The sequence below is a fragment of the Phyllosticta citribraziliensis genome (genome assembly GCF_038025025.1).
Source record: "Phyllosticta citribraziliensis strain CPC 17464 chromosome Unknown J3D65scaffold_9, whole genome shotgun sequence".
NCBI classification, from domain to species: domain Eukaryota; kingdom Fungi; phylum Ascomycota; class Dothideomycetes; order Botryosphaeriales; family Phyllostictaceae; genus Phyllosticta; species Phyllosticta citribraziliensis.
Window position 1 is genome coordinate 1,779,144 of NW_027117346.1, and position 12,420 is coordinate 1,791,563.

A 12,420-nucleotide genomic window follows, 5' to 3' on the forward strand; every position below is an offset into this window, starting at 1 on the left:
CAACCCAACTTGCAACCATCCACAACACCGCGACTCCCGGCCATCGCCGCCGACTTTCCCTCGCCGCCCTCCTCAAAAGCTCCTCGACCTGCCTCTCGTCCCTCCCCGATCCTTTGTCCGTACCATGCCGTGGCCCCCGGCCTGACACCTCGCCGTTCCTACAACAGTCACGAACACCCCCACGACTCACGCACGCCTCGACTGCTCACGCGACGCTCACCGCCCACCTCTTTTTATTCTTTGCCCTACCCTCGGCCGCGTCCCCCATCTCTACCCGCCCCTCATGGATCCCAACGGCCTCAAGCAGAGACACCACGCTCCCGAACCCAAACCCATACCACCAGAGGATCTGCAGCGGCATGGGATGGCCGACACGGCGCCGTCCTTGCAGCACCCCGCTGGGCCCGTCAAACATGGTGGGGCCATGCAGGCGTTGCGCATGTCACTGTTCGGCCTCTACTTCCTTGGCAGCTGCCTGTGGTGAGTGTAAACCCATGCTTACTTGCTCGTAGGACTTTCTTAACCTCGCTGCTCGGCCTTAGCATAAACGTGAGCCAGTTACTTGGCGCCCCTCTATATTTTTACAACAAAGACTGGTACTATGCCTGGATGGCAGTCACCAAGCAGCACTTTGGCCTGCTCATTACCACCATGACCCAGTGGTGGAGCCCCACCGTCGTGCGCGTGAGCGGCGACGAGAGCATACGCGGTCAGCTTAGACAAACCGAGGATGGCAGGCTGGAATGCGACTTTACAGATCGCATGGTTCTCATCGCCAACCACCAGGTGAGCTTGCCCTTGACAGCCAGTGGACTGCACTAAGAAATCAGATTTACACCGACTGGCTCTATCTGTGGTGGATTGCCTACACTTCGCGCATGCATGGCCACATTTACATTATCCTCAAAGAGTCCCTCAAATATATTCCCATAATCGGCAACGGAATGCAATTCTTCAGCTTCATCTTTCTCTCGCGCAAGTGGGCAAATGACAAGCCCCGCTTCCAGCACCGCCTCCAAAAGCTCAAGGCGCGACACAAGGGCCCTCTGTCGGGCGAGCACGAACTCGACCCCATGTGGTTGCTCATCTTTCCAGAAGGCACAAACTTGTCCAAAAATGGGAGGGACTCGAGCGCGAGATGGGCAGCAAAGACGAACCAGCCGGACCTGAGGCACGCCATGCTTCCCCGGAGCACTGGATTGCTCTTCTGTCTGCAAGAGATGAAAGACTCGGTCGAGTGGGTCTATGACTGCACGATGGCGTACGAGGGGGTCCCGTAAGTGTCTCAAGGGCGCAAATCATCTCCACTTTTTCAGTATCTAACCGTGCATCCAGCCGCGGGGAATACGGCCAGGACCTCTTCACCCTGAAATCCACCTATTTTGAAGGCCGTCCACCTCGCTCCGTCAACATGTACTGGCGCCGGTTCGCCATCAAAGACATGCCTCTTGATTCACCTACCGAATTTGAAAAGTGGGTTCTTGCTCGCTGGCGCGAAAAGGATGACCTGCTCGAGGAGTTCCTCCAAACCGGCCGCTTCCCCGCAGACCCCGAAGGCCCGCGCTACGAGGTCGCAGGACCCCGGCTCAATGGCATGCCAAAGTTAGATAAGAGCGTGGAGAGGAAGAATCGCGGCTACATTGAAACAGAAGTAAGGCCTGGCAATGCTGCCGAGTTTTTGCAAATCTTTGTTCCAGGGGCAGCTGCCGTCTTGGTCGTCAACGTTGCGGTCAAGGTGATCAGGCTTGTTTCCAGGGTCATGGGAGCATGATTCGTGCTCTCTCTACCTTTCCTGGTTGATCTAATCATTGCTGTCTTGTCGTTTGGGAATACAAGGAGTCTGGCGAAACAGGCAGCATCATCTTTGTGGAAACCACGGCAGCGGTGGCGCCAGCTGAAGTTGTGGGATTGGCATTTCTGCTGCCGCTGCGTGTCTCCACCAAAGATTCGCACACATACCCAGTTTTGTGGTTCCTTTGCATCACACGTTGGTCGACTGCTCTTGCTGCCGTTGATGGGACATGGACGATAGTGGGTGGATACTTCGTTGCTTGGCTGTTTGTATGGCTGGGAATTGGTTCGGTCTGCTTCTCTTTTGCTATTGGGTCGGTCTCTGATGCTTCTTCCGCTCGGTTCGGTCGTTCGTCTGGGGTTCTTTGGGAGTAGACACAATTGCTTGCGCACTTTCTTGTCTGGTGCATGAAGACAAGATCGCCTACCAGGCAGGGGTTAGGCAGATAGGCCTCACGCGAGGCGGAGCGGGGTGGAATGGAATATCTCGATTACTGCCCATCGTTCTCTCCCTCTCTCCATCGCAGCAGGTGTTGAAAAACACAGAGTCCGAGAACGAGAACGAGAACCTGCTCGATTCTTGACGCAACTTACAACTTTTAGCTGAACGCCCAAGGACCATTCTTTCAGCACCAAGGCAGAACACGGGTTAGCATGTACCGATAATACCTGGCAATGCCTGTCAAAAACACCTCGGTGGGAAAACAAAACCCCCCCTTTACCTTTGACTCCAAACCGAAGGCAAAAACAGACCTCCATTTTGACTACTCCTGAGTCAACTCCTCGCGCCCAATCAAGCGCCAGCTCTGCCCCTTCTCCACGACCTCAACCTCAAAGGCCGTCCGATAAAGACAAACGCCAGCACCGCAGTCACCGCACTAATGCCCGCCACAACAGCATTCATATTACCATAGCCAATACCATCCTTGAGGGCGCCAGCCAGAAGCGGACCGATCGTCAGGCCGGCACTAAACACCATGCTACTGACGCCGTACAACTGCGCGTACGGGCCATCGGCTCCAAAAAACGTGGGGTTGTGCTCGTGAAACTTCTTCACGATGGATCCGGCTTCCACAATGCTCGGGGCAGACGTACCAGCGAGACCGGCGCCCGCGAGCAAGAGCAGAGATGCCCAGATGGCGATCTGCTTCTTCTGGTCGGTGCATGAAGATGCTGCGGCGGCGACTTCGAAGAGTTCCTGGCTGGACGAGGTGGACGACGCAGAGGGGCACGGTTTGGGGAGGCGGAGGAGAATTAGGATCGGGACCAGATAGAGGTATGAGAGAGTCGCGACGGGCTTGGTGCCGAAGCGGTCGACGGCCCAGCCGAACAGGGGGCCGAGGAGGAAGTCGGAGACGCCCAGGGGAAGGAAGAGGAGCCCGGCTTTGAGAGCTGGGAAATTGTAGTATTGTTCGGCGACGGTGGGGATTGTCTGTATTTGGTTAGATCATGTCGAGAGAAGAGGCTTTTGGATAACTGACCGCGTCAAAAGTACCCAGTATCGTTGCTTGTATACCAGATACAATAAAGGCGGTCACGAGGCTGGGATCCTTCAGACATGGCAGGAGCTTGATCTTGCGCGCAATGGCAGGCTGATCAGGTGAAATCTTGTACTGGTCCGCCTCTTTTTGACCAAGGAGAGAAGTTTCCTCAGTGACACCCTCTTCTCGCTCTTGGTCCTCTACGTGATCTTCATCGTTGCTGAGTGTCTGCTGAAGGTCGCCCTGGGTTGGATCTTGAGTTTCGTATCTAGCAGCCACCTTCTTTTCACTGACCAGGAGTCGCATGGTAAAATCTACGGCCAGCAGTGCGAAGCCAATGCCGAAGACTCCAGCATATCCGCTCTTTTCGTACAGGACGCCACCCAAAACTGGCGCCGCGAGATTTCCGACCGAGATGAAGCTGAAAATCTACATCATGTCAATTACTGCTGCAATGCCGAAGCAACAAGAATACTGCCAGGGACTCTCACCGAGCCGATAGTCTTGCCCAAGTTATCGCTCCCAACCGTCTCCAGACACAGCGCCAAGCCAATGGTCCACACAACGGCAGCACTAATGCCCTGCAACACTCGTGCGACCACCAAAACAGCGATGCTCTGTCCCACAAACAAAAGCATCGTGGCGATGAGCAGGCTCACTAGGCCGAGGAGAAATGGGGCTTGCCGCGTGCTGACACGATCCGCCAAGAAGCCGGCCACGGGAGAGAACAGCACACTGGCCGCGGCATAGGCAGTTAGGAGGCCGGAGACCCATGACTGGACCTGCGACTGCGGTATGCCGACCCGATCTTCCAGCATGAATGGGAGGATGGGGACGATGAGGCCGTAGAGGAAGAGGTCGGTAAAGAGACCAATGGCCACGGTACTAACGATGAACACAGAGTTGGTGCGCCATTTTAGACCGAGAGGTGGTGTGGAATAGTCGGAGAACCATGTCAACTGCAGCGTGTTGGCGAGCTTCTGCCATAATGGAGCAGAAGGCGCCATGTGGACGAGGTTTGAACGCTCCTTGGGTGTACAGCGACGCAGAAATGACAAGCAACGAGAGGCAATTGGTTTGCTGCGGCCGGAAAGACGCGATCAAAAGACAAACAGCACAGAGAGTGTGTAAAGCCTGGACCCTGGAGGAAAACAGTGAATGCACACGGAAATTCGAGAGGTCGGAGCAAAAGAAGAAGCGGCGAAGTTTCGACGTGACGAGTAGACGTTGGTGTCTGTGACGTCAGCCATGCGAATCCGGGCGCTACGGGACAGTCCGTCGTCTTGACTGCGGGTTGACCTTCTCAAACTTTCCACCTAGTCTCCTGCGACCCCCCATCTTCAAATCGCGCGCGCTCATCCCATCTAAGCTCGCAGGTGGCGAGCTGACGAGTGGGGGTAGACACAGGAACGGTTCGATGTCAGCCATGCCGCGCGAACGAACAACGGCGCCTCAACACCATGCCCCCACAACCACGGATCCGACCATGCCATCACCTCGACGCCGTCTGCTGGGTGCCCCTTTGGCCAGAACGGTCCAGACTCGGAGCCACAACTTGGCGAGATGCGGGATCGAGACAGTCTCGGCTTTTGGCCGACCCTGACGGCGGCGCTGCTGGCGAAATGTCTGGCAAAGAGTGCGAGCCGAGTGCGGGCCAAGACGGCTACATGGCCAAGAGTCCTAGCGTAGACGATTGAAGTTGCATGCAACTTGACCTGGAGGGTATCGCGCGTCCAGTGGGGTCCATGGTGGCGCCCTTGCTTGCCTTGAGGACCGTGCGTGGAGCTGCTTTGTTGTGTGCGACGTAGAGGCTGGCTTGCGTGCTTGCCTTGTCTTGGAGCAAAGAATGAAAGGCCGTTGTATGCACCTTGCTGGGTCTACTGGCTTGATCTGTCCGAATCCTACTCTCATGTTCCATTTTTCATTCGTCAGTTTTATTGCTTCAGCATGATCACTACCGTACCCTAAAAGCCCGAAAAGCCTCTGATTCGACTTTTGCCGGGACCACGCAGGGCCATTGTAAATTTCACGGCTGTTGACTCGTCGGGCATGTGTGGCAGAGACAGATCAAAAGTTGGTGCAACTGCAAGCCTCGCCTTGAAACTGTTTGTTCCATTTTCTCCCTACTGATTGACGCCAGTCTGTCCTCCGACAAAGAATCTCCAACGTAAGCTTAGCAGTTTCTTAGGACTCTCACATAGCTCCCTTGATGAAATCAACCCCTCCTACTGTACCAGACGTTGTCGCCGGATGCGAATACGAGACTAAACCACCCAGCCACTGAAATAGCCAGCTTCTGAAGCTAGTCGACGACCAAATCAAAGCCAACCTGGTCGAAATGGGTTATTCTGAGACGTGGAGGGAAAACGGCCGTGGTCTCCGCTTCCTGTTGCGCTGGTCTGTGACTAGTAGATGGACAGGCTAACAAGTGCATCCATTGAACATGGACTTTGTGATGGGGAAAGTTTCTTTCGGGTTACTCCTGGCATCGGCTTCTACTATTGTTGGTATGTTCCTTCTTCGGTCGTGTACTAATCTTAGTGACGCGTAGCATTCCTGTCCAAGACCAAAGGTATGCGTTGTTTCTTTGAGGCCCAAGAATCCTTCTACGGTAGACATACTTGGGTGGATCACAACTCCATGTCAAGTCCAGGTCAACAATCCAGGATTGGCTTTCTCCATACGGCTCTTTCATGCTGCGACTTTTCCCCGGGCCGTCACTGCTTGGAGTTCCATGCAATGCAGTCGGAAAACTTGACACTGCTGCCACCAAATATGTCCAGCGCGCTCCCAATGGTCAGGTCAACCTTGCCGTTGCTGAGGGCTTTGACCGTGTCGAAATCCTCTAGGCTTCTACCACCGCCGGCATACGTGACCGGAATAGAGCACCACTCGGCAAGCTTGCGAACGAGTTCGTGGTCGATCCCTTGCTGCAGACCCTCGTTATCCGCGGCATGAATGAGGAATTCCGAGCAGTAGGGCTCGAGTAGTGTTATGGATTCTGGTCTCGACGTTAGAGAGATTGGCTCTGGGCAAATCGCAGAGGAGTTACCTTGATTGAGCTCCATGTCTGTGATTGTCTGCCATTTGTTCATAGCTACAAACCAAGTGTCTCCCTTGCGCCGACAGCTCAAGTCTATGACGAGCTTGTTCTTGTCGCCGCCCAATGCTGCCAGAACAGCTTCGAGGCGTTCACGGGAAAACTTTCCAGATGGAAAGAGGTACGACGTGATTATCACCTACTGTCCTCCCATCAGCTTCCAGCAAACAAGCAGAACCATGGGTCAAAATGATGGGATTGCTGCCATTTGACACAGGAAATATGTACAATTACCCACCTTCTCTGCGCCCTTTTCTATCCACTTTGCAGCATTTTGATCCGTGATGCCGCCGCCAACCTGCAGCCCAGATGGCCACGCCTGGACGGCTTCTGTAGCCGCCTCTTCATTCCCAGGACCAAGCATAATGACATGCGCGCCTGTCAACCCATTGTCCTTGTATAGCTTCGCGTAGTGGCCTGCGGGCAGCTCCGAGACGTAGTTCGTCTTGAGGTCGGAATCGGTCGTCGTAAGGGTTCCGCCGACGATTTGCTTCACAGAGCCAGAGTGAAGGTCGATACACGGTCGAAATTTCGTCATGACGGATAGTTCCAGGTATTCAATGTCGTGCAGAGTCACAGAGTTCTGCCTCGTTGCGGAGCTGCGTCGGAGGTGACAAAATACTGCCGATGCTCACCGCCAGTGACCCGCTTCGCCGTCCAACCCGACAAGAAATATTTCCAACGTTCCCTTTTGTTGCAATCTCACATTCACCATGGGGCTCGCAATCGGAAAGCGGAAGCGCACAGAGGCCAAGAAGCCAGTTCCGAGAAAGCGCGTCCAGTCAGCCTCGCCGGAGCCGTCAGATTCGGAAGATGTCCGCGATGCTTTTCGCCGCGCATTCGAAGCACAATTCAAACCGCTCGCAGGCGTGAGTAAACCCGAAGCCAAAGACGCAGATCCGACGAGCGACAGCGACAGCGAGGACCAGAGTGAATCGGGCGAGGGCGAGACAGAGGGCGAGGACGAGGAATGGGGAGGGATTTCTGAAGACGAGAAAGACAATCACGTCGAGGTCGTCGAAGTGTCTGGGCCGCAATTCAACGAGCGCGCAAGCAAGGATCAACTCAAAGCATTCATGGTGCGTTTTTAAATCTCTCTGCGCGCAGTCTATGCTAACACGCAACCCAGTCGTCAAAACCGCCTCCCTCAGCTACGGCTCCCAAACCAACCCCAAGCAAAGCCGCCAAAGCCGACGCGCCTTCAGACGACGAGACCGAATCCGCAAATCTCAAAAACGACCTCGCACTCCAGCGACTCCTGAGCGAATCACACCTGCTCGACGCATCGTCGGGCTCGATGCTCGACGGGCCAGTGGGCAAGAACCGCCTCAAGGCGCTCGACCTGCGGTTCCAGTCGCTGGGCTCCAAAAACTCAGTGCTGGCGCAAGAAAAGATGCCCATGTCGCATCGCAAGGGCATAACATCCAAGGCCAAGGGTCGCGAGCAGAAGCGCCGCCACGAGGCCCGCGAGAACGGCATCATCTTGGAAAAGGAGAAGAAGGAAGTCAAGACGGACAAGCAACGTGAGAGGGGTGTGGGTGCTCCCGCTGTGGGCAGGTTCAGTGGTGGCACGCTGAATTTGAGTCGTAAGGATGTCGCGGATATTGTAGGCGGAGGAGGTAAAGGCGGGAAGAAGGGGAAGCGGAGGTAGTGGTTGATGTTTATGGGTGTGGTTTGAATCTTGAGCGCTCCGGCCTGATACCCCGTCGTCATTCTGGCAGAAAGGAAAAGGAGAGAGGTCGTTACGTCTATTTGCTAGGACAGTGAACGATGTCTACACTCGGAGGAATAATCTCTAGGTGTCGTTGAGACTGATCTCGACAGTCGTAGCCCTCAACGGCAGTGTTTTGAAAGAAAGGAAAAGTTGGCCCAGCTTCATCTCCATATGCACATTGTCGAGGAATAACGGAATCAAATTCGAGGAGCACCACAGGAGTAGGTAATCTCAACCCGTCATACTACTTTGGACTGCAGAAGTCTATCGGGTATTTGTGACATACTACTCAGTCCCCCATTTCACTCTTTTGGTACCTGACGACACCCGTGGGCCATCTATCTTTTAGTCAAAGACGCAGTCCCCGCCTCCCGCACTTCTTCCCCCCTCAGGTCATTGATAGCACCGTCCGCTTGACGCCGAACCACCAAGACAAACCTAAATCTACATCATTCCATGCAGCTGAAAGAAGCAATCGCCGTTGTTCGCCGTTCCGGTAAAAATACAAAAAAAAAAAAAAGAGCAAAGGCGAGTAACAATCCATGCTCTAAGTGGAGGATCAAATTCAAGGCGCGTCCGTCATAGCAGCATCCTGGGCTTGGTGTTGCATCTGTGGGGCGTGCTGAGGGACGGACGTGTTCCCCACGGGATGAGGAGGAGCGCCGTTTTCCTTTGGTTCCATCATGGGCGTCGTCATTTGCTCGACGGTGCCATTAAGCTCAGTCTCGGGTTTGGTTTTGATAGACGCCGGGGGAGAAGGCAGTTTGGTCACGGGCTGCGCGGCCTGCTCGAAGCCATCCGGAGAGGTCTTCTTTTCTTTTTCCTGGACATCATCGGCCCGGGCAGGACTGCTGGGGCCGGGTGGAGGACTGCTAGCTGCAGCGAGGCGAAGCTTGTCAATGCGGAGCGTCACGACGAGGCTCCCCTTGTTCTTGTCGTTGACTTCGTCATCAAAGTCGTCCTCGCTCAAGCCGTCCGAGTCCTCGGCGTCGTCATTCAGTTGCGGGTATTCATCTTCTTCGTCGCCTCCTTCCCAGTCATCTACTTCGTCTTCGTCGTCGTCCATCTCGTCAATGCTGTTGTATCCATCAATGTGCTTGCGGTTGCTGCGTTGAGGCACATTTCCATTTCGGGCAGCAGCACGACCCGACCTCGTTGATCGACCAAAGGCATTTGGCTCGTCCGTACCAGACCTATCAAAGTCTGCGCTTCCAGGGGTGTCGCGTTCGCCAGCTCCACTCAGGAGTGACTCCCCATACAGGCCACCAAGACGTGACCTGACTTGGCGACCGCTGGCTGTGACAGTGGGTCTCGAATCAGTGGGCGTGCCGCGGCGAGTCGAGCGACGGGTTGATAGTGCATCGGAGGCGTCCTCTTCCTCCTCGGAGAAAGTGTACCTCATGCGCTTGCCTCGGGTGCGCCCTTCGTAGAGAGAAAATCCGGGCTCGGGACGAGCAAATTGAGCCTTGCGAGCCATTCTATACTCCCGCCGCTTGCGCTTCTGTGGATAAAGTCAGTATGATTTCGGCAATGCTGGGACGCGACGCCTACCTCCTCTGTCGCCTCGAAGCGAGGGATGGCAGCGAGGATCCTTTCACTCAGCCGGCGTGAGGCTTGAGAGGGCTCTTCCGAAAGCTTCTTTGCAACGACCCTGAGCTCTTCAATTGTGCCAGCAAGGTTCCACCACGTTGTATTGACCTTCCCGGGCTTGCTTTCACGGTACAAACGGAAAGAGGTGTCGTCTTTGCCTTCGATCAACCAGTATCGGCGCTTGTCGCCATCGACTCCCCATGGCTGGACTGACAATGGCTGGTTCAAATCATCATCGTGGCGCGACTGTTTGTAGGATTCCTTGATCATGGTACTGACGGCTTCGGACCCATGAAGACTCCACAGTATGATGGCCCGCATGACAGATAGCTTTCAGCGCGTTAGCGAATGCAACAAACTAGTATCCAATGTACGTACTCGCATCGGCGTCGTCATGGCATTGAACGAGCGACCGCCAGACAGAGGGTTGACGCCCCGCCAGGCCCGCGGCCACTGGCTCTTGTATGTAGACATGGCATCCTCCATCGCGCGGCCGTAATGTCCCTTTCTATGTAAACATTAGCCGCATCTTTTTATGGTCCCACCCAGCGGCGGTCGAGGTAGCCGATACTGCGGTGCGACAATGTATGGGTGAGGGACGTACTCGACGGGCTTTTTGCGGTTCAAAACAAGACCGAGCAGGGCGCAAAGCAGGCTCTCGACCTGCGGTGAAGGAACCGGGTCGCTGATGCCCCTCTCAATGTCCTGGGGTCCTAGCTGGGGACACTTGGGAGGGAAGACATCATTGAAGCGCGAACGGAACATTACAATAAACTATGATGCGGTATGTTGGGTTAGCTGATGCCCTTTGCGACGAAGACGCGTTTCTCGCGTCAATACGTGCCAAATCGCGCCTCGCACTTACAGCAATATCTGGATTGTCGGCCATAGTCTCTTCATGGGGTGGCGACGGCGCGCGTTTCCTCTGTGTGGGTGGACTCGTTGGTGGTTGCGCGTCGGCTACGGCGCCCTTCTTTCTCTTCTTTCCGTTGGGCTTTTTGAGGAATTTGTCGAGCGGTCCGACAGCAGGCTGAGGCTCCTCATCGCTTGGAGGAGGCGACGAGAGCACCGACGAGAGCTCTGAGTCGCTCATGGTGGCGGTGTTGTGAGAGGTGGTGGAGGGTGAGGTTGGTGGTTGTTGGAGGTAAGGATGAGGTCGGCTTTGAGCACCAGTCGAGAACGCACTGGGCTAACTGGAGCACCACACGCCAGCGATAAGATTACATGATTGGCTTCTAGGGCCCAAGGCTCAGCGTTTAGAAAGCATGCATACGGATAGCCGTGTTTTTCAGAGCTCATTCGGTTGATTTACACAAGGCTAGGTAGTCTACTGTTGGATTTGAGCCTGTCGCTCCGCATACATCGCCCATCGCTTTTATCGTCTCGGGACCATCTTGATGCTTCGTGTGTCTTCATGGCCGACGTTCTTGTGCACAATCCACATTCGTCGCACGCATCACAGACTCTTCCCAGGCATCTCGCTCTCTTTCCCGTGGAAAAGTTCCATGTGCTCTGCACGTCCCAACCCGGTGATGCCATGATGCTCTGTTGCTGATTTTCGTGGACAGAGGGAAGGGCCTGGCGCCCGAGTAGCCGAGCGCCCAAGATCCAACAGTGGTGCTAGCGGCTGTCACTCGGCAGAAGTCTGTAGCCAGCATCCGCAATCCTAAATGTGTAATGCGTACTGTGTTGCAGCGACGGTCAAGCCGGCAGCTGCAAGATTTGTCGCTTGGTGGGACTTGCTGAGAAGGCATCTTGTTGGAGTGCGCGTTTGCATGCCGTGTCTACGCTGCCAGACCTTAGCGCACCGTGGCGCCTTCGCAGCACGTGGGTGAGTGCCTCGGATCTCGAGGTTGCCGAATTCGATATCTGGAGTTGGATGGAACGCTTGTGTACATCTGCCCTTGAGTTTACGTCCAGGATCTAGTGGACAGGGCGACCGGCGGTGTTACGGGTTCTGCTTTTTCTACAGCTGGCGTTTTGAACTGGCGCAGGTCTTGCTTACAATGTCGTGACTGGTAAGGTGGGCGGAAATATTTGTCGATCCTGGACGGTCTGGCAGTGTTGGACCTCCTCGGCAAAATTGCGACCGAGTTTCGTTCCACAACGCTGCCCCAGGCGTTCAGGTCCTGCAACAAACACACATAGATAGGCCCCAAAATGATAGTTGGAAGATCCCGGAAGAAAAGCAGCGAAAATGGAAAGCCCTCGGAAGGAAGTGCTTTCTTTTCAGGGCGTGGTAGAGCTGTAAAGGACTAAGGACGCGAAAAAGAAAAGGAAACGTTGTTTGAGAAGTAGAAAAGGCCACAGAGCTGAAGTTTGAGTGCTTGTCAAAGATCTGGGCATCTTGTAGCGCTCTGCCATGGTGTCTTGAGGTTGTTGTTGTGGGCGATCCCAAGTCGCGATTTGATGCCCGTCCTGAAGGATTCCTGCCACTTCGGAAAACAGAGTTGCGACATGCCATACAAATTCAACCCAGCTCTTTCTCACCAGCGCTGCTGAGGCTCTACGCTTCGATTTTGCATTGCTAATGGCAGACCACTTACCGGTGGTGGCAGACCGATTCAGGACGAGAAAAGAGCGCCTGAGACAAGAAGGACGACCTCGTCCAAATTACCAATGGTCGATGATTGAGTAGCGCAGTACTGGCGGGGTGGGCGCTGGTGGTAGAGAAAACGGTCGAGAAGCCAGCGCAGTCGAGGTTGGGCGGTGGATGAGGTAAGGCGCGCCCGCACGGGCCACTG

General features: G+C 55.0%; 5 protein-coding genes across 5 annotated transcripts; 2 read left to right on the forward strand and 3 right to left on the reverse strand.

The window, feature by feature from the left end:
* Positions 1-283: 283 nt before the first annotated feature.
* J3D65DRAFT_670010 (acyltransferase-domain-containing protein) lies at positions 284-1,771 on the forward strand (the record flags this gene model as incomplete). Its single annotated transcript, XM_066803256.1, has 4 exons — positions 284-480; positions 513-786; positions 831-1,276; positions 1,336-1,771. 4 exons carry the CDS (start codon positions 284-286, stop codon positions 1,769-1,771), a joined length of 1,353 nt encoding a protein of 450 aa, XP_066653387.1.
* Positions 1,772-2,276: 505 nt separating this feature from the next.
* On the reverse strand, positions 2,277-4,600 carry J3D65DRAFT_633177 (major facilitator superfamily domain-containing protein). Its single transcript, XM_066801101.1, has 3 exons — positions 3,764-4,600; positions 3,273-3,701; positions 2,277-3,223 (listed from the first exon to the last, which is right to left on the reverse strand). The coding sequence occupies exons 1-3, from the start codon at positions 4,277-4,279 to the stop codon at positions 2,585-2,587; spliced, it is 1,584 nt and encodes a 527-aa protein (XP_066653388.1). The 5' UTR covers positions 4,280-4,600; the 3' UTR covers positions 2,277-2,584.
* Positions 4,601-5,989: 1,389 nt separating this feature from the next.
* Positions 5,990-6,910, reverse strand: J3D65DRAFT_556885 (uncharacterized protein; the record flags this gene model as incomplete). Its single annotated transcript, XM_066797283.1, has 3 exons — positions 5,990-6,273; positions 6,325-6,511; positions 6,611-6,910. 3 exons carry the CDS (start codon positions 6,908-6,910, stop codon positions 5,990-5,992), a joined length of 771 nt encoding a protein of 256 aa, XP_066653389.1.
* Positions 6,911-7,067: 157 nt separating this feature from the next.
* Positions 7,068-8,387, forward strand: J3D65DRAFT_633184 (uncharacterized protein). Its single transcript, XM_066801102.1, has 2 exons — positions 7,068-7,451; positions 7,502-8,387. The coding sequence occupies exons 1-2, from the start codon at positions 7,086-7,088 to the stop codon at positions 8,021-8,023; spliced, it is 888 nt and encodes a 295-aa protein (XP_066653390.1). The 5' UTR covers positions 7,068-7,085; the 3' UTR covers positions 8,024-8,387.
* On the reverse strand, positions 8,241-10,893 carry J3D65DRAFT_633186 (uncharacterized protein). The gene is made up of 5 exons (XM_066801103.1): positions 10,542-10,893; positions 10,281-10,450; positions 10,055-10,184; positions 9,638-10,006; positions 8,241-9,587 (listed from the first exon to the last, which is right to left on the reverse strand). The coding sequence occupies exons 1-5, from the start codon at positions 10,767-10,769 to the stop codon at positions 8,652-8,654; spliced, it is 1,833 nt and encodes a 610-aa protein (XP_066653391.1). The 5' UTR covers positions 10,770-10,893; the 3' UTR covers positions 8,241-8,651.
* Between the last annotated feature and the right edge of the window lie 1,527 nt (positions 10,894-12,420).